The sequence below is a fragment of the Pseudorasbora parva genome, chromosome 1 (genome assembly GCF_024679245.1).
Source record: "Pseudorasbora parva isolate DD20220531a chromosome 1, ASM2467924v1, whole genome shotgun sequence".
NCBI classification, from domain to species: Eukaryota; Metazoa; Chordata; class Actinopteri; order Cypriniformes; family Gobionidae; genus Pseudorasbora; species Pseudorasbora parva.
Genome location: NC_090172.1, coordinates 65,366,799 through 65,385,900, shown reverse-complemented (window position 1 = coordinate 65,385,900; position 19,102 = coordinate 65,366,799). Strand labels below are relative to the sequence as shown.

General features: G+C 39.2%; 3 protein-coding genes across 3 annotated transcripts; 1 reads left to right on the top strand and 2 right to left on the bottom strand.

Moving 5' to 3' along the window:
• The first annotated feature begins 850 nt into the window (after positions 1 to 850).
• Positions 851 to 6,799, top strand: LOC137080658 (kelch-like protein 33). The gene is made up of 4 exons (XM_067447587.1): positions 851 to 2,461; positions 2,614 to 3,553; positions 3,643 to 3,813; positions 4,367 to 6,799. Exons 1-4 carry the CDS (start codon positions 1,225 to 1,227, stop codon positions 4,887 to 4,889), a joined length of 2,871 nt encoding a protein of 956 aa, XP_067303688.1. The 5' UTR covers positions 851 to 1,224; the 3' UTR covers positions 4,890 to 6,799.
• Positions 6,800 to 6,934: 135 nt separating this feature from the next.
• On the bottom strand, positions 6,935 to 8,974 carry cbln11 (cerebellin 11). Its single transcript, XM_067447588.1, has 3 exons — positions 8,703 to 8,974; positions 8,427 to 8,561; positions 6,935 to 8,267 (listed from the first exon to the last, which is right to left on the bottom strand). Exons 1-3 carry the CDS (start codon positions 8,908 to 8,910, stop codon positions 7,969 to 7,971), a joined length of 642 nt encoding a protein of 213 aa, XP_067303689.1. The 5' UTR covers positions 8,911 to 8,974; the 3' UTR covers positions 6,935 to 7,968.
• A 1,823-nt stretch (positions 8,975 to 10,797) lies between these two features.
• On the bottom strand, positions 10,798 to 14,898 carry si:ch211-63p21.8 (kelch-like protein 33). The gene is made up of 4 exons (XM_067452097.1): positions 14,181 to 14,898; positions 12,486 to 13,434; positions 12,129 to 12,299; positions 10,798 to 11,789 (listed from the first exon to the last, which is right to left on the bottom strand). Exons 1-4 carry the CDS (start codon positions 14,896 to 14,898, stop codon positions 11,270 to 11,272), a joined length of 2,358 nt encoding a protein of 785 aa, XP_067308198.1. The 3' UTR covers positions 10,798 to 11,269.
• Positions 14,899 to 19,102: the final 4,204 nt, after the last annotated feature.

The following is a 19,102-nucleotide window of genomic DNA, read 5'->3' as shown; positions in this document are numbered from 1 at the left end:
GGCCTCCTTGACCCAGATAGCATTCCTAAGCTGTGGAGAAGAAACATGACCCTACTGACTCAATCAGAATCTAATGCCTTTAGCCATCACATGCTCCAGGCACCTACTTCAAAGTTTCTTATGACACAGAATGTGGGCAGACGTGGTCAGACTGGTAACCCAAAGGTTGTGACTTTGATTCTCAATACCAGCATGCCCTTGAGCATAACACCTATCCCCCGCAGCAAAATGGCTGCCCATTGTTCTGTGTTAGTCCACGGTTTGCAGTGTGTGTGTGTGTGTGTGTGTGTGTGTGTGTGTGTGTGTGTGTGTGTGTGTGTGTGTGTGTGTGTGTGTGTGTGTGTGTGTGTGTGTGTTCACTACTTATTGCTCCTGATGTGTGAGCACTAACTTGGATGCGTTAAATGCGTCTGGCAAATTCTGAGTATGGGTTACCCTACTTGGTGCCTGGAAATTGAAGCCACTCTCACACCTGTTGGAATTGCATTTGCCCAGATGTCAAACATCAAAACAAATGGCATCTGTTAGAGATTTAAAATGGTTAAAAAAAAATAAAAAAAATAAAAAAATATAATTTACCATTATATATGTTTGACCTTCAAATCATGACACTTAATAGTCAATTATTAGAATTGAGCCATGCAGTCACACAGTGTTCTCATGCAGGCAATGTCACAGAGTTCCTCTTTTAAAATCTTCTTAGCGCAGTGTGGAGCTGTGGAAAGGCCACTGCTGTTTTAGGTGTTATGTGACTGAGAACTGCAGATTTCATCACAATGAAGTAAGAGTAACATTTATTAAACTGATATTTTATTTCTGGAAGGTATTCTCTGCCATGATGTTCTTCAATGTCAACACAAAATGTTGTTCATGGTGTTCACCTGTTTTAATTTGTAATCAAATTGAGTGATACAGGCTGGAAAGTATGAGGCATTAGTGACATTATCTGAAAAAGAATGGGGGAGCAAGTGATTGCATTTAATGGCTTGGGATGTGATCTTATTGAAGGCTAGAGGTAAAAATAGCGTTATGATGATAACGGCGTGAGCTCATGAGGGACTGATCTTTTTTGCATACCTGACTACAGCACAAGATCCCACATCAACAGAGAGATTCAACACAAGTTAAGAGAAACAGATTTGGTGCAACATGTCCTGGTTTTTGAACAGAAGTAAGAATATAGTTTTATAGCATTTTGACAGATTTGCTCTTTACAGAGTGACAATGGATCAGAAGTGTCTTCAGAGAGAGTGGAGAAGTTCATGGAGAACAGACAGACAGGATACAAACAGGAATGATGAAAATGGATGGATGGATGTGAGTGAACAAAGGGAGGAACGGGAGAATCCAGTGGAGGGAGATGATCAGTTGGAAGAAGAGGAGCTACATGTAAAAGCACAGGAAAGTGAGAAGGCTGATGATGGTGAAGGATGTAGTGTTAGTTTTCCTTTTATGCCTGCTAACAGTGACCATGTTGTTTTTGTTAGATTTACAAATAATGATAAAGCCATTGATCAAGAGGATGCCAATAAATATGATAAAAACAGTAATGTAGAAAATGCTGATACGTATGATGACAAAAATAATGAAGAAGACAGTGACAGTTTACCTGTTAGGTCTACAAATGGTGAGCGTTTAGTTGTTGCGTGTAAACATACAGATAAAGGCGTTAATAAAGATTATGATAAATATAATGATGATTATGAAGATGACTGTTTTGTTGCTGCCTCCATCAGTACTGATGACACTGGTGGTTATGAAAAAGACTTCACTTTTAGTGGTTTAACATTTAGAGGTGAAGAGCATATGATGACAAACGCCAGCTTAGAACTGGGAGTGCTAAATCAAGAGTTAGAGGAGGGGGAGGAAGAAGATAAGAATGAAAATGAAGGACACTGCAGTTTTGACGATTCTGATGATTTCGACATGCATCCCAAGAAACTGTACTCCGATCCAGCGTACCCAGGTATGGTCTTCGAGGCTCTGGAGAACATGATGTTGTATTCTGTCCTCACTGACATGACCATCTACACAGAAGACGGACATCAATTCCAAGTCCATTCTATTGTCCTGGCTGCAGTCAGTTACCTTATTCAGAAAATGGTCAGACAGAAGCCAAGACAAGAACGATTTATCACATTGTGTTTGGGGCCTGAGGTTTATGGTTCGGGATTTGCAGCAGTGGTGGAGTTTGCCTATACGGGGAACATCAGCATTCAGAACAAAGACAATATGGAGTTGGTCTGGATTGCAGCGGTCAACCTGGAAGCTCCAAGAGTCCTGGAACTCTGCAGAGAGATGAAACAAAGAGAACAGGACAAGGAAACAGGGGGACATGAAGACAAAAAAAGGATTTCTGCTGAGGAACATATGAATGACAGTCTACAGCATATCAGACAGCTGTGGACACAGAGAGTTGGATGTGATGTGAAGTTTGAAGCAGAGGGAAGAGTGTTTCATGGTAAGACACTTGTAAATATGACAGAGGTTTACGTTTCCTATGCATAAATATAGATGATGCCTCCTTATTGTAGATATCACACTATTAATTTGATGCCCTCTGTATTTGCAAAACTGCTCGTAAACTTGTATTTATTTCTCACCCTCATGAAGCTCACCGGGTGCTCCTGGTTGCCAGCAGTGACTACTTCAGAGGCATGTTTACCAGCGGTATGAAGGAGAGCAGGCAGGAATCGGTGTCTCTGCTGTTAGTCAGGGCTGCCATGTTTGATTCCCTTCTCCACTACAGTTACAGTGGAGCACTTGCTCTTGGATGGGACTGCGTGTTTGATCTCACATGTACATCTCTTCAATTACAGTTTCAGACTGCCTTCTCGCTATGCCTTAACTTCCTGCATCAAGAAATAGATGCTTACAGCTGTCTGGATGTTGTATCTTTCGCAGAGGCCTATGGGATGGCTGACTTACTTGCACTTGCCAATGACTTCATCTTGAGGCATTTTCAAGATGTGTCTGTCTCACCTAAGTTCCAAGATCTTCCTGTAGAAAAACTGAAGAAGTACCTTCAAAGTGATTCCCTCTACGTTCCCTCTGAGTTGTCCTTGTTCAAAGCAGTCATGTCTTGGATCGAAGCCTTTCCCATACAACGGTTGAAACTTGCCAAGGAGCTGATGGGAACCATACATTTTTCCCTAATGACATTTAAGGAGTTCAATGAAGTCGAGTCCATAACGTCTTGTCTGAGATTTGATGCCAGCAATCTCTATCGGTCTCTCCAAAAGGAGTTGTACTCCAGTTTTTCAGATGCGCAGTCAAATGTCAGGGTCTACCTACCTAAAGAGACTCTAGTCCTGGTTGGAGGTGAGACAATCAATGATATTTTTGACAAACATGAACCCTGCAGGGAAATGTGGTTTAGCAATTCTTTTGAGAACCACATTGGCTTGGTGAAGAGAGTTGAGTGGAGAATGCTGGGAACTTTACCTGAGAAACCAAGATTCAGTCATGGAGTTGGTGCGATTAAAGGGAAACTTTATGTAGTTGGTGGACGGCATTATTATGGAACAGATGATACCATGAAAAGCACCTACATGTAAGATTAAATATGAAGCTTATTTTGTCTAAACTTGTCCAAGTTTACCCCTCTCATACAATGGACTACTTGTTCAATCTTTGATCTAGGTATGATCCAATGCAAAACTCTTGGCAGAGGTTGGCTGATATGCATGAGAGAAGAGGCAACTTCACTTTAGTCACCCTGAATGGTAAACTATATGCAGTTGGAGGAGAGAGAGACTCAGGGGTCAACATGGAGAGTGTAGAGGTCTACTGCCCCAACACAAATTATTGGAGGTTAGTACAGTAAATAAGTAACACACACATCAGCTGTTGTTTCTGAAACATGTCTAGCAAGTGAACACAGGTCAAACACAACTGCAAACCATTACCTATGTCTGAATGTTGTTCATGACCCAAACCCCAGATCAAACCCATTACCCTAATATTGTATTTGCTTATGGATAAGGGTATGCACCATATTTAAATATGAGCAAATTAAAATGAATTTGTGAGGGATCAATGTACTTTTTGTGTCACCAGAAATGTACAGACTGCCAGGTTAATAACATTACTTGTATGTCTTGTATATCCACATTAAGCTCTTACCATGATTAATTAAGAATGTTGTTTCAGGACTAATAATAATATTGATTCTGAACCATGTCCTACTTCACTAAATAACTTTGTTAAGAGTAAGAGTAAGGTTGATTTAAATTACCATAGAAAATATTGCAAATGTTTTGCACAATTCTAACTCTTCCTAGTAGCTTGGTTATAAGAGTGAGTGATGTTGTGAAACCTGACCCCTCTCATGAAAGCCTTTTTTTTTAATTCTCTACTTTTCCAGTTTTGTCTACCCATTAGACCAAGCTCTAAGCTGTCATGCAGCCAGTGTATGGAACGACACAATCTTCCTATCAGGAGGCTTTAACAGCCAGTACCAATGCCTGTCGTCTATGATCCTTTACCACCCAGAAAGAGGATCCACTTACCTGGCTGACATGAGAAATAACAGAGCAATGCACTGCATGGAGACCCTGGGTAACCATCTGTACGTGGCTGGTGGCGTTTCATGCATTGCTGATGGCAGTATGGTAGATCAATTACCTTGTGAGGTCTATGACCCTGTGGCCGACTCCTGGACGGCCATAATGCCAGTCCCAGTGCCTCATGTTGGGTCAGCATCAGTTGTCTTAGAGGGCAAGGTCTACATAATTGGAGGCTACTGCCATGATAACTACAAGGATACCAAAGCAGTCCACCGCTATGATCCTGCAACAGAACGCTGGGAGAACATGAGCAGGACACCAGGCCCGAACGCATTCGTAGCTGCCTGCGTGCTGCCCATACCTACTCACCTTAGAAAGTAAGAGGAATATATTCCGAATCCAATAAATTACCAATACACTAGGGCTGCACGACATATTGTTTTAGCATTGATAGTGCACTCTGCGCATCCTCGATAGTCACAACTCAAGCTGTGCGATGTCAAGTATAGGGATCGTAGCTGAAGGTACGGGCCAGCTGCCCACCAGTTTGGAGTGCATGTGATTTGCGGAATTAGCTGCAAAGTTTAACCATCATAAACTGAAAGTTTATCATATGCATGTGTTTTTAAGTCCTGTCAGTTTAAACATCAAGCGTATGAAACTGAAACCTGCATGCTGTTTTCTGACAGAGAGCCGCACATATAGCACACAACACTGAATTCAGTTAAGTTGTGTTTTCACTGTTACACTGTAGGTGTGCTATTACACAACATCTGAAAGAGGACAGACTCTGGATCAAAACACAAGAAAAAAAGGAGCAGAAAAAAGAAATAAAAGCAGGGCAATGAATTCAAAGGTGTTGCACTTAGTTGTCAAGTCCTTCTATGTAAGATGCAAGGCAATGTGCTGGCATTAGCTGATGGATCGCAGGAGTTTATCCAAGGATATTTCACCATGTCAGGATATATTCAGTTTTTTGAAATCAGCAAAAATAGCAGGTTACCATTCAGTCAATGAAGTTTGACATTACGTCAGTACTGACATAATGGGGTTTCGTCTGTGAGCCCAATCACCTTTTAAGTGTTAACTAGACGAGACAATAAAATTAGCCAATGAGATTTGCATCCCAAGCTACTTTAGTTACATCACCATTACTCACTTCATTCATATTTAGCTTTTGAGTACGTGGTTGTGACAGAGATTTTTCAATCCAATCATCTTTTTTGTGAAAGAGTGAATTTTATTTAGAGATTAAGAGCAAACAGCATTTTCGATTGCTAAAAATGAGTTCATATCTAAAAACATCCATTTGCATTGCTTTAATTTGCTGTAAAGCTCATCAGTTCATCATGGGAGGTCTTTCTGCCAGCAGCTACGACTGTACCCAGAGTAAGCCCTGTCCCTTCCACCCCTATTGGTATGGAAGTCTACTCTCCTTGGGCTTAGGGCAACTGGTTATGACTGTGTGAGGGCAGTTTCCAAAATGGAGTGGGAATGGAGACATAATGTTCCCCTTACCACAGCTCCTGTCTCGGCTCCTCAGTAAAACATGAATGCTGGTAATATGTATACACTTATGTCTAGGTGGGTGTGAATTGGCATGCAAATCTCCTTGGCCAATGTTCATTGGCACATTTAGTTACCACTCAAAGATCATTGGGCTCCCAGGTGAGATCGAGATGAGGTGAGGTGTGCGTTACATTAGTAACACAGATGTTAGTGTAGAACAGTTTTTACTGTCATGTAATATGTTTGGCAAAGAGCTTGTGTTATAATAGACTAAGTGTTATACGCATGCTGTATTGGCTATGACACTCTTCTCCGCTCCTTAAAACATTAACCTTTATGTTTTGAATAAAGAAAATGATGTACTTATTCAAAGAACCAGTTCTTTATATACCCTAGTACTGCAAACAAACAGAGACGGTCTCCAAAATGCGTGCAGGACTCCATTCACGATTGAGGCAGGTGGAGCTGCTATGTGAGGTTTAGTTTGATAGTTTGAGGATGCGCTCAAGTCTCAAGCTCTTAGTATAAAGATTAAGACGAGGTATTTTTTAAATAAGAACGTTTTCGTAATTTTGTTACAGAAAGAATGCATGAACAGAAATGTTCAAATACTGATGCTGCTTGGAGTGATCCGAATCTTTTTTTTCTTGATAAAAATAAAATAATAATTCACAGCTTTGTGTCTGATTTTAAATGTATATAATGTTTGTTTTTAAGATTGATTCTAGAATAAAGAAAAATAAATGAAAATAGTTTCTTCCTACTGTGTGCATTCATTTCTTAAGGACCATTCTTCAATATTGGGATATATTACAGTACAACTAATCAAAATACACCATTGGCTTAAACCTAACAGATCAAACCCTCAGGGTTTGTTGAGAAGGGATGTCAGATGTGTTTTGAAATAAGAGATTGGGTTGAATAAGTGCATTATTGTCAACATGTTCTTCACTCTTACAAACTAAGGACCAATTGTATTCATTAACTGACAGTGTGTCACAAATACAGTCAAACAAGCTTAGTTTGTATTTAACCCCGAATATTAATTTTACAGGTTTCATTTGGTGACAACGTTGTCGCAAAGAAATTATAAACACATGCAAAAACGAGAGAACCATACCTTAACCAAGTTTAGTGTTTTGTTCTTCCCTCGTATTTAAAATATTTAGATGATTACCCCTTATTTCTTTGATGGTTAAATCAAACTTGTAGGGCCATTAAAACAATTATCCCCCTCAGACATGACTTATGGCCACTACTGTACTCACGTCGAAACATTTGAAAGTGATTTTAGTCTACATCAGAGGGCTTCAACCCTGCTCCTGAGGACTCACTGTCCTGCAAAGTTTATTTCCAATCCTCACACCTATGTGCGTATTTTCAACATGTGCTCCTGAAGATCTTGACAGTGGATCCCCAGGAGCAGGGTTGAAGACCTCTGGTCTACATAATACATTATAAATTTATATAAAACAATAGGGAGTCTAGAGTAAGTCCTTATTTGGGTAGCAAAGTAACGGCAGAGCCTGATTTGGCCATGTACAACCTCTTTGTTGATCCTGAACAACATTCCATTCAACCAATCAGATTTGAGGCAATCAGGGTTTGGTGCTCCTATAAAACATTTCCCTCTGATTTTAAGGGTAACTTATGGGTATGGTAGGGATATGGATAATACAAAATTTTCAGACAGGAATGTTGTTCCAGGATCAATAAAACATGCAACACACGAGCACATGTAACTCGGCAAATCAGGACAGGCCAATTGATGTGCCAGAATAAAAACTGTAGAAGAACAAAGTCATAGAGGAAAACTTGTTTTTGTCTGTTTATCTGAAATAATAACCTTTTAATAAATAATAAGTATTATTCACAAGAGACATGAGATATATTCTCAGGACTGTTAAAAAGTTATTTTTTACATTTTGCTAAATAATCGACGCTGGTTAAACTATGCAGAAGTCGAATCCTGTGGGTAAAGCAGGTAGCCTGTGAAAGTGGAGTAGTTGTAACGTCGATCTACAAAGATCCAGCATCTGATCCACAGCTTCACGTGAACCTCCTCTCCAACATCCAGCTCCATCACGGCTCCGTTGGACATTTGGTCGTTGCGCTCTCCAGAATTATATTCGTATGAAGACACAAATCGGTCCGTGCCTTTAAAGATGCTCAGACCCATATCATGGGAGGCAAACGCAGAGCCCGAGTACCTGAAGTAATACACACCTTTAACCGGTGCGGTGAAGACTCCTGCAACAGATATTTCAGTCACATTTGATCACATATTGAAAAAAGCAGCACCATTTTAAATGCTATCCAGAGCGGCACAAAGCAAGGATCTCAGTATTACAAAGTACAATGATTAAAGGTTTTGTAACCCACAGACAGTCAAACTGAATATGTAGAAACCTGTGACAGGGTCGTATGCGTTGCCAACGTTGGTTAAGACTTTATCAAAGATGAGTTTGGTCTCTGAACTAAAGGGTCCTCGGCTTGTACTCTCTGTTGCAGACATGGATGCAGTGAATGCCACTTTTGGACTCTCTGTGTGTGGAGAAGACAGGTTAGTTTGCATGACACAATAAATAAAACTTTTACAATTCCCTAAGGAAATGTGAATAATGCTTGTTCAAATGGTACAATAATGTTCAGATACTGTATCCAAATCAAATGAAGAGAATTTACCCTTAATCTGTTTCCGCAGGTCCTGAATCAAGCTTTTCTGCTCTTCTAGTTCATTTTTAGCAGCGCTCAGATCTTTTGTCAGTCCATTAAGCGAAGCTTTAAGCTCCGTTAACTCAGTGTAGATATTTAGCGTAGGAGTCATAAAATCCTCATCCTTTGCCATGCAGCAATTTATAAGTGAGATTAAGAAGATCTGAAATAAAGCCATGACGACTGTTTCTCTGGTGCTAAAGAGAAGAGCAAAGATCTACAGTCGCTGTGCTTCTTATTTGTGTAGAGCTACTCTTGGTTAATGATTTATCGTGTGGAGTTTTTAGATCGGTCATAAGATCAATGGCTTACGGCTGAGGAAAAAACACAAACACAAGAACTTAAATTTGACTAATCAATATGAAAACTTTCTAGAATTGCACAAGTGAATTTCCATTATGTTGTAAATGACAAATTGCTCAACTCATATCACTAGTCCTATGTTCAAATCCTATAAAAGGAGATTCATGTATTGCTTGATATTGGTCTAAAATGTGTGTGTGTGCGCGCATGTGTGTGTGTGTGTGTATGTGTGTTTTCCTTCTATGGAAGTCAATGGTGACGTCAACTTTTTCTGTCATTCTTCAAAATATCTTCTTTTGTGTTTCAACAGAAGAATAAAGTTTTGGAACAACCAAAAACTTTGGGTGTACTATCCCTTTAATACGTTTCCTCTGGCTTTATTATTCGTGCAATTCAAAAATGACCGAAATACAAAACAATTCAATGATTTGGTTGAATTTTTAACCAAAAACACAAAACAACCATCACTGGAAAAGCATGACATTGGAAAAGCATCTCACTTGCATATGTCATTTCATTTCCTTGAATTTGAATGTCTTTAGAGGTGAAACCATCTGTTTTGCTAACCAGGATTAGCATGCTAGAAATACAAAGACAGTAAATGGGTGAAAAAAAAAATACTGAACATATGAATGTCCTTTTAACATATGCAATTAATGAACAGTACATACACACAAGATTGTCATGCATATTCTTATTTAGGCTTTATGAACATTAATGTATTATGTTAGCTCACAAAATAAGCTATAAATATTTATCATTTTGAACCTGCATCGCACAATTTCAAAACATACACTCTTAAGCTGCCATTGTACATTTTTACTTAGGAGATTTTGCAGTTTGGATACGTTTGAAACCTCCCATACATAGACAACACACGGGCAAACACCAATAATCATCATATCCAGAGCATGCTAGATTCAGAAATGGACATCACCATGAAGTAAACAGAGCTAAAATACTGATCCTCCTTCAAGTCAAAGAGGTAAATAAGAGCTCTAGGACTACTAAAACACTTTTATTTATAGTTCTGTAATTTCTGTTTCTAGTAATGTGGGTGTTCCAAGGTAAAGTAATTCATGAACAGTACCACAGATTTCATAATACATGTGGTAATGTGATACGTTTACTGTCATTGAGTATTGTTTCTGCTGTTGGCGAACGTCTTACCTGCAGCACAGATTCATTTACAAACGTCAGGTGTTGATCGACAGTGAAATCATCGCTGACATTTGCAGATGTGGATTCTGCCTTAACGGTCTATGTTTTTCTTTATTATTATTATTTATTGTATGTTATTTTTGTATTAAATTATAGTTTTATCAATGCTTAAATTATTATTTTTTCTGTTATTTGAAATTTAGTTAAAGTTTTAATTTAGTTTTATTTTTTTATTTATTAGTTTTTGTTTTATTTCAGGTTTGTGTAGCAAAAAAGATAAAATAAATGTTATTTTATTTCAGTTAACAGTGGTGTAAGTATGATATCACTTTGTAGGCCAAAAGTGAGTTAGCATTTTAGCACTTAAGTTTCCCTCATCCCGAAGTCAATGGGTTTTATGAATGGTTGAAATTAGGTCTGTGATGAACACAAGCTCAAAACTCTTTCACGTTTTATGCTACGACCTACAATACAAGTGGTTAAATGGGACTACAGAGGCTGTCAGAGAGATTAAACGTCATCACGCCGAACAGCTAAGCTCAGTCCGCCTTTAAACCCTCATTACGCTTATAATTGTGCTCTTATAAACTAGTCTAAACATTCTGGGAAAAAGTTTTGAGATAAAAACTTGCTTAATGATGGTGTCGTTGAAGTCGAGCGACAGTGGTGTACGTTCGTAAGTTCGTTTGTAGCTTACTTTTAGCTTTTTACTTTTGGCGACTGCATTTAGGCATAAAAGTTGTGTTCATCTGTGAAGGACAAAACGTGCAAGTATTATAATCTAGTATTATAAGTCCTATTGTGTTTTTGTCAAGGGAACTAAAAAGCAAAGTCATACCTGCACAACTTTTTGTTTTAAGAAACATTTTTAATGACGTTGTAACGATGTGCATCAATGCAATTAATTTTCAGATATCTTCATGTAAGGACTTTTATTTGTAGGACGCTCAGACTCGCTGCTCATACATATCCATCCATATCTGTCCATTATATGTTTTCATTTGAGAAATAATGCTTCCTCACAAGGCAGACAGAAAGCCTACACAAATAAAAACAACACACATATTTTTGGTTCATTTCCTTATGTGCTCAGGGAGATGAAGGAGGCATGCGCGCACATCTGTAACGGGTCCGGGCATCTTTCCCATGTTGTTCCATCTCTCAGTCACGGGGTCATAGCGGTGAGTGACCCTCGCCTCACTAAAATCCTCCTGGCAATAGCCACCTAGAATATAGAGCCTCTCCTCCAGAACAGCAGAGGCTGCGCCCACATGTGGAATTGGAAGAGGTGTGAACACCGTCCAGGTGTCGTGTATGGGGTCGTACATCTCGCAGGCCAGCTGGTTGGTGTAGTACTTACGGAGGTTGCACACCCCACCAGCTACATAGAAATGGTTTCCCATGCTCTCCATGCAGTGTTGGGCTCGGTCGTGGGTCATGTCTGCGAGGTATGTGGCTCCTCTCGCTGGGTGGTAGAGGAACATCGACAGTAGGCATTGGTACTTGCAGTCAAAGCCTCCGGAGATAAAGATTTCACCTCCCCAGACGGTGGCAGCATGACCGCTTAAGGCATTGTTCAAAGGATGGGTGAAGCTGAACAAAAAAGTCAATATTTAACAGCTCTATACTCTTACTGTATTACAAATTACTCATTTGTGCCTGTGTTTTATTTATCCCAATTAATTGTAGGATAAACCCTTGAGACAAAGCTGGAAGAGCAACCTCTGAGCAATGATATTTGACTCTGGACTGACTAATCAAATGATTCTCCAAAGATTCTCCATCATTTACAGGTACGTTGCTTCTGAGAGCCACTAGGTGTCAGTAAGTTCATTCATTCTGTGCATTTTGTGTTCACAGAATGGTAGATTATTACATCTTTAGGAAATCATTAACCCACTACTTTAATCCCATTTGACGTTTTTCTCTTACCTCCAGCAATCTGTTTCTAGTGAGTATTTTTCCACACTGTCAAGATTTGTGTGGATGTCTTTGTCTCCTCCGACAGCATACAGGGCGCCTCCACTCACCACCAGCGTAAAGTTACTCCTTAGTTCCTGAAGGTCTGCCAGTCTTTTCCAATGGTCTCGCTCAGGGTCGTACCTGTTGATGAGGACATTGTTAGTGAGCGAAAAGGTGAGAACAGGTGAAAATGAAGAAATACAGGCTGACATGCACAACAGAAAAACTGTGATGCTAGTTGATAGTTAATAAAACAAGACCTCGTTAATCAAGCCACAAAACTTCCACTTTGGATTCTGTGTGGTCTTAAAATATGCATTACTTTACCTGTAAACAGATTTCATCACATCATGCTTTGCGTAAAAGTGGCAACCTCCAGCTACATATAGTTGACCATCAAGGACCCCAACACCATGTCTAAATCTGGCCCGATCTGGCATTTCTCCCAGCATTCTCCACTCTATCTCTTTCACAAGGCCTGTTCCACTTCTCAGAGAGTTAGCAAACCAGAGCTGTTTGCTGGGAAGTCGTTGATCCATGTCTGTATCCAGCTGATCGCCTCCGACCAAAACCAGGGCCTCTTTGGGGTGACGTACGCGTTGCTGCGTCTCCTGGTCAGAGATGCCAAATCCAAACTCCTTTAGTGCTGATTTGTGGAGTTCAATATCAACTTCTCCACTGCATTCCATGCTTAGGTTTACGGCACGGACCTCTCGAAATTCTCTGAAGGTCATGAATGGAAAACGGACAGCTTGCATGAGCTCTTCGGCTTTCAGGAGTCGTTCAGTGGGATCTGCCTCTATCCAAATGACGGCCGCTCGGAAAACAGACAGCTCCGAAGGAGTGGACAGTGCATCGCTTCGGAGGAACGTCATGAGCTTCTCAGCTGGGAGATCTTGAAACTTTGGGGTGGCAGATACTTCTTGGAAGTGCCTCAGGACATAGTCCTCAGCCAACTCCATCAACTCCACCATCCCAAAGGCCTCTGCAAAGGACACCACGTCCAGGCAGTTGAGGACATTAATTTTTTTCTCCAGGAACTCAAGGCAGAGCGAGATGGCAGGCTGAAACTGAAACTGGAGGGAGGTAGAGGCCAGTTCGAACACGCAGCCCCAACCGAGCACCAGAGTGCCGCTGTAGGCGCAGTGCAGGAGGCTCTCGAGCTCAGCGGCTCCGACTAACAGCAGAGACACGGACTCCTGCTGGCTCTCCTTCATACCGCTGGTAAACATGCCTCTGAAGTAGTCACTGCTGGCTGCCAGAAGCACCCTGTGAGCTTCATGAGGGCAAAGAATTGAGTCTTTTAAAAGATTAAAAATCTTCTATTAAAATACTAACATTTTCTACATTTTAAAGCATTCAAATCTGAATGGTCACTGAGGAGCAACTGTGGAAAGGATGGAATGGAATCAAAAGGTTAGTAAAGTCATTAACATAACTGCCATTTTGTCTCAACCTGTGTCCTACACTATTGAAGACTAACTACTAACTATTGTAGACTTTTCCTACAGCTGGATACAAGTCAAGCACAACAGTTTCCCCCTGCCTCTATTCTTCAGTTTTAATCTATTTTTGTCTTTTTCTACCACTAGATAAAAGTCAAGCCCAGCAGTTGACAAAATGGAGGGAAACACAGTTATCATTTTCTTGTTTCAAGTCAAAAACATTTTCCTGCTTCTTTTCTTCACTTTTAAACTATTTATGTGCCTCTTTTCTTCACTTTTAAACTTTTTTTAAGGTACATGTAGATAAAACTTAAGCCCAGCAGTTGACAAAATGGCAGGAAAACAGTGAATTTTTTTTTCTTGTTTTTAAACTATTATTTTTTTCACATTCATATTTGAATAATTGACTCTTTTGCACAAGCAAACAACCATAATGCTCCAACAGACAATTGTGCATCTATATGTCTACATCATGGAAACCAACCAAAACACTAGCATTGTGGGGCGCATGGGCAAGAATCACTATTTCTGGCAAAAAGGGTCATATTTTGGATGCTACAGTGTCTCGGTGTCTTACCATGGAAAACTGTTCCTTCAGCCACCAATTCAACATCACATCCCACTCTCGTGGTCCATAAGTCCTTCATTGACTGCAGGCCAACTTTCATCTGCTCTTCCGCTGAGATATTTCTCAGTTTTTCTTCCCTGTTACCTCCATCTTCTACGAGCTCCAGGACTCTTGGTGCTCCCAGACTAAAAGCTGCAGTCTGAATCTGCGGCATGTCTTCTTTCTTCAGATTGCTGATGGCTCCAGTGTAGGCAAACTCCACCACTGCAGCCAAACCCGAACCGTGAACCTCGGGGCACAATCTCAGCGAGATCTCCTTCTCGTGCCCATCCCTCTCCTGGAGCTTTTGCTGGATGAGGGAGCTCACCGCAGCCAAGACAATCGAGTGAACATGGAAGCTCAGCCCATCCTCGGTGCTCAGGATCAGATCCGTGAGGAGGTTCTCCATCTTCATCTCCCCCAGAGTCTGGAAGATCTCGCTTGGGTAGCTTTGTCTATGATACCTTTGCAACAGTTCATCTTCCTCCGTATTATCGCTCTCATTGTCTTTCACTGCCCTCTCTTTCATACCTATCCTGCTGTCATTGTAAGACTTTATCCATTTTAGCTTCCTGTTTTCTTCCTCAAACTTCTCTCCTCCTTCTTTAATCATCATTTTTCTGTGCTCCTTCTCTCTCCTCCAGCGTTCCTCCCATTCCAAGGGCAGATATTTTCTTGTAAATGCCATGAAAACAATACTTCTCCTCACTGCTGGTCTCTGTTTCGAGCACTCTCTCTTGTTGGTGCTCTGGTAAGCTGTATTTCCCTGAAGTCAAATCTAATTATAGTTTCTGAGACAGTAGATCTCATTTCATCAGACCTGCAGACATTACAGAGTGGTGGCTTTTATTTTACAATCATTTTACAATTAATAAGACATTCATTCCAAAGGTAGTGTTAAAAGTTTTTTGTTTTTGTTTTGATGATTATCAGCAAAAGGGTACCCCTAACGAAACAAAAATATATTGCAGTATATTGGAAAATATCATGTAATACATTAGGCAATATATTCACACATATGGAATTTAAGATTTATATTCTCCAATATATGAAAGCGGCAATCATTTGTATATTTTGCAATATATTACAGGAATATATAATATATTGTATAATACCATCATTATATATTATTCCATGTATTTACAATATATTATAATATATTTCAAAATAATATATTGGTAAATATATTTTCCTTTCGTAAGGGACAATGGGACTAAAGATGAAACATTATAATGTGCTTTTTACTACTCCCAGAGAAAATAGTATTGAACATTTATGGAACATCAGATTTTGTGTGAAAATTTTACGACAGTCGTAGAGGACAAATCTGTTTCCCAACTGTAGGGGGACCCCGAGAGCAAAAGTTACCTAGTGCTGATTTAACATATGCAATGAATGTACAGTACATACACACAAGATGATCATGCATATTCTTATTATTCTTAAGTGATCTTAAAAGTGGTTTATTATGTTGAAAACTCTTATAAATGCATGAAGTGCCAAGGTGGCCTTTTACCCCACAGACACGCGGGGCAGGCACAGTGTTTATTTTTATTTTTTATTTTTATGTCTAAGTTAATACTTGTTCAAAATAATCACCTTAGCAAAGTTTGTACTTTTTTCTGTTTATTTTGATAAATAAATAAAAAATACAATAAAACAAACAAACAAACAAACAAATAAAATAAGTATCTTTTGTTTTAAATAAAGACCTACTGTAATTTAAAGGGATAGTTCACTTTAAAATGAAAATTCTGTCATCCTCACCCTTAAGTTGTTTGAAACCTGTATGAATTTCTTTCTTCAGCCGAACACAAGGGAAGATATTCTGAAGCATGTCAGTAACCAAACAGTTACCTGGAGCCATTGACTTCTATAGTAGGAAAAAAAATACTATGGAAGTCAATGGCTCCAGGTAACTGTTTGGTTACTGACATGCTTCAGAATATCTTCCCTTGTGTTCGGCTGAAGAAAGAAATTCATACAGGTTTCAAACAACTTAAGGGTGAGTCAAGGATGACAAAAAAATCATTTTAAAGTGAACTATCACTTTAAATAACCTATGTTAATAGAGAAATGTACACTATATTGAAAAAAAGTTATAGGACGTCTGCCTTTACATGCACATGAGCTTTAATGCCATCCCATTGTTAATCCGTAGGGTTTAATATGGAGTCGGCCCACCCATTGCAGCTCTAACAGCTTCAGCTCTTCTGGGAAGGCTTTCCTCAAGGTTTAGGAGTGTGTTTATGTAGGATGGATGCCAGCCGAACTTAGCCCCGCCCACAAATTTTTTAGGTCGGGCGGTTTTGTCTGGCCTTGCTCCATAGAGGAGTAATTATCTCCGAACAGAAACTGTTCGGACCAATGAAATCATCAGGGCGGGCTTTAGACGATGACAGACAGATGATCAACAGTACCGTAATCATCACGTCATCAAAGGGGCTTGGGTTATATTTACTCGAATCCTAAACGGAGAGCTTGTTTGTAAATGCATTCACCTTCACTATTTCTCTCAGAAATGATGATAATGTTGGGTAAGTACTCTGTGTATCATTAAATTATTTTACAACACTGGCAAAGATTGTGTATTCCAGCCTGATTTCAGCGTGCGTGCAGACAGGGTTGCCATGTTTTTACAACAAAACGCGCCAACTACTAGGGGGGTTCTCCGGGGAAAAAAATGACGTTTGGGGGGTAAAAAGCTTGTTATTTTGGCAAGGTTGCTGCTAAAATTCGCACTCATGGGTCTATATATCACATAATAGTCGCTTCAACCCACAGACATAGAAAACAACTCGCAGAAAAAACGTGGACTTGGCAACAGTGCAGTTGAACTCTGCTGACATTTGACAATGTGTTGCTTCGTTGCTCTGATTGGTTGTTGGTCTATCCAATTGATGTCTTTCCTGGTTCGGTTGAAACACGCCTCATAATCACAGCCCAATGGAGCGGTTTCAGAGTCATATTCTGACTAGAATTGAGTATGACCACGGCAGGCTAGTGTTTATGGGGATTTTTGACCATTCTTCTAGAAGCTCATTGTTGAGGTCAGGCTCTGATGTTGGACGAGAAGGCCTGGCTCTCAGTCTCCGCTCTAATTCATCCCAAAGCTGTTCTATTGGGTTGAGCTCAGGACTCTGTGCAGGCCAGTCAAGTTCCTCCACACCAAACTCCTCATCCATGTCTTTATGGACCGACGCTTTGAGCTCTGGAGCGCAGTCATGCTGGGACAGGAAGGGGCCGTCCCCAAAGTCAAATTGTCCAAAATGTCTTGGTATGCTGAAGCATTAAGCCCAACCCTGGAAAACAAAACAGTTAGTTTTTGATGAAATTATGAAAATGTAATTTGATCATGATGTCATAGTTATGTCACAGAAAATATTATATTTCTTTGAATATCATATTTTCTTTTTAAAACGATACAAGCACTATATATGAATTTTTAAACTTATTATATATAGTTGGCCAGTTCATTCATCAAACCATTTGCAGATCACATTTTACAGTATATAAAGAACAGTTATTCACTCTTTATGACTATGAAAGACATTTAAGCACTGAGAGATGTAGAGTGCCATTGAAAGGTTTGGGATCGGTAAGATTTTTTATGTTTTTGAAAGAAGTCTGTTCTGCTCAGGCTGCATTTATTTGATTGTGAAATAATATTACAATTAAAATAATGGTTTTCTATTTTAACATACTTTAAGATATAATTTATGTCGGTGACTTTAGTGTCACATGATCTGTCAGAAATCATTCTAATATGATTTGATGCTCAAGACACATTTATGATTATTATCAATGTTCAAAACAGTTGTGCACATTATTTTTCAAGATTCTTTGATGAATAGAAAGTTTAAAACAAGTGAATTTCTTTGAAATAGAATATTTTGAATTAGAGTATGTCAGATGTGTTGAATAGATAATCTGCCATATCTGACAAATATAATAATGTGCACACCCATAAAAAATTCATTTGAATCTTTTTTAAATCTCTTAAGTAGTCAATCATGACTTGTACTCTCCAATATAGTTTGCCTTCATAAAACTGCATGTCATTCAATAATTTTTCAAAAAAATATTTTTTCGTGATGAAGTTATTCATGCAATGATAATGCACACAAAGTGAATAACTTTTATAAGAGAATTTTTTTCTATAATTAGATGAACCGTGTTGTTCAGAATCACAGTTTAGGTTATGAAACATGTTTTCATCAGGGTTAGTGTTTTGCCCAACCTAATAATACCAGTTACCCAACAGACTGACATCTGTGAAATGTGTAAATTTTTCCTCTGTTTATCACAAAGTAGACGAGCACTTTTCAGAAAGCTGATTCTTATTTAACACGGTCATGTTGCTTCTGTTTGGGGTGAAATTCAGGAAGAACATCCTGTTGAAAAGCACAACAAATCAAACTCAAACAGGCATGAGACCTAAGTGTGAGAAATCATTGTATTTATATACGCAACATTAAAGATCTCATAAAATTATGTGTTAACCTGACAGTTTTAATATATTTGCATGGAAAATAAGACAAGCTGTACCGGTATAATAGTGTCAGCGATCTGAGAAATGAGCCTTTTACTCAGTTTTCTAGTCATTGAATCATTGATGAAAATGTTCTGCATATAAACACATTGCACTATTCTTTACTTGTTAACAAAGATGACATTTTGAGACCCAAGGTCACTTACACAAAGTGGACAAGCCCACCCAACCGTGCTCCGTGTTGAAGGACGTGCCCAATAAATGACCAAAAAAGCCATTGTAAGAAGTTTTACTGTTCATAAAAATAAACTTTTTATGAACCTCTTTATGGCATGCGATTCCATGAAACTTGTATAAACAGTGTAACGGGTTTATTGTGTTCTTTCGGCCCTTTCTGATG

Bases quoted from the DNA above. Each gene is read 5' to 3' on its own strand.
- LOC137080658 (XM_067447587.1), top strand. From the start codon at position 1,225: ATGGATCAGAAGTGTCTTCAGAGAGAGTGGAGAAGTTCATGGAGAACA. The intron at 3,554-3,642 runs GTAAGATTAAAT...TCTTTGATCTAG, and splicing joins ACCATGAAAAGCACCTACAT to GTATGATCCAATGCAAAACT. The intron at 3,814-4,366 runs GTTAGTACAGTA...CTACTTTTCCAG, and splicing joins CCCAACACAAATTATTGGAG to TTTTGTCTACCCATTAGACC.
- cbln11 (XM_067447588.1), bottom strand. From the start codon at position 8,910: ATGGCTTTATTTCAGATCTTCTTAATCTCACTTATAAATTGCTGCATG. The intron at 8,562-8,702 runs GTAAATTCTCTT...CTCCACACACAG, and splicing joins CCTGCGGAAACAGATTAAGG to AGAGTCCAAAAGTGGCATTC. The intron at 8,268-8,426 runs GTTTCTACATAT...TATCTGTTGCAG, and splicing joins CGCATACGACCCTGTCACAG to GAGTCTTCACCGCACCGGTT.
- si:ch211-63p21.8 (XM_067452097.1), bottom strand. From the start codon at position 14,898: ATGGCATTTACAAGAAAATATCTGCCCTTGGAATGGGAGGAACGCTGG. The intron at 13,435-14,180 runs GTAAGACACCGA...GCCCTCATGAAG, and splicing joins TGAAGGAACAGTTTTCCATG to CTCACAGGGTGCTTCTGGCA. The intron at 12,300-12,485 runs GTAAAGTAATGC...CCTCATCAACAG, and splicing joins GTGATGAAATCTGTTTACAG to GTACGACCCTGAGCGAGACC.